The sequence below is a fragment of the Petaurus breviceps genome, unplaced genomic scaffold (genome assembly GCF_028583685.1).
Source record: "Petaurus breviceps papuanus isolate PSGF00001 unplaced genomic scaffold, PetGlider_PUasm1.0 185, whole genome shotgun sequence".
Taxonomy (NCBI): Eukaryota; Metazoa; Chordata; class Mammalia; order Diprotodontia; family Petauridae; genus Petaurus; species Petaurus breviceps.
Window position 1 is genome coordinate 19,077,809 of NW_027185797.1, and position 496 is coordinate 19,078,304.

At 41.1% G+C, this 496-nt stretch overlaps 1 protein-coding gene across 9 annotated transcripts in view; it reads right to left on the reverse strand.

The window, feature by feature from the left end:
* Nucleotides 1–280, reverse strand: part of NEK10 (NIMA related kinase 10) — a 211,086-nt gene extending 210,806 nt beyond the window's left edge. For all 9 annotated transcript variants that reach the window (XM_069088526.1, XM_069088523.1, XM_069088527.1 and 6 more), the window contains exon 1: nucleotides 205–280. In XM_069088526.1, the coding sequence (XP_068944627.1) occupies nucleotides 205–278 (74 nt within the window). In that variant the 5' untranslated portion in view covers nucleotides 279–280. The remainder of the gene's footprint in view (nucleotides 1–204) is intronic.
* Nucleotides 281–496: the final 216 nt, after the last annotated feature.

Here is a 496-nt window from a genome sequence, read left to right on the forward strand (position 1 = left end):
AAGGTGACTTTGTGCCTTCAGACTTTCATGCGTGTTAGAATGCCTGAAGGCAGCACAAGTTTTGGTCACTTTTGTGACCCAGAGTAACAGCTGCCAAGCAACGCTAACAGCATTTTTCATTAAGGAACCAAACTTGGGCAACTGGTTCCCTTATCAAGGAGTAAATGCATAAGCCAAGCCTTCCCAGGGCTCGGTGTACTGTACCTAGTGATGATTCCTTGGTGTTTCTTATCTGCTGATTTCTCTGTGGTCTTCACCTTTTTGTCTTGATCAGGCATTGTAAAACATCAGTGCCCCAGGATTAACATTTCATTCCTTTAAAAGACAGAAGAGAAAAGAGAGAGAGGAGAGAGGAGAGGGGAGAGGGGAGAGGGGAGAGGGGAGAAGGGGGAGGAGAGAGAAGCTATATTTATATGTCTACCCAATAATTCAAATTATCAAGCAAAATAAATGTAACAAATTTAATATTCCAAAAAGATTAAAAAAACAATCATTT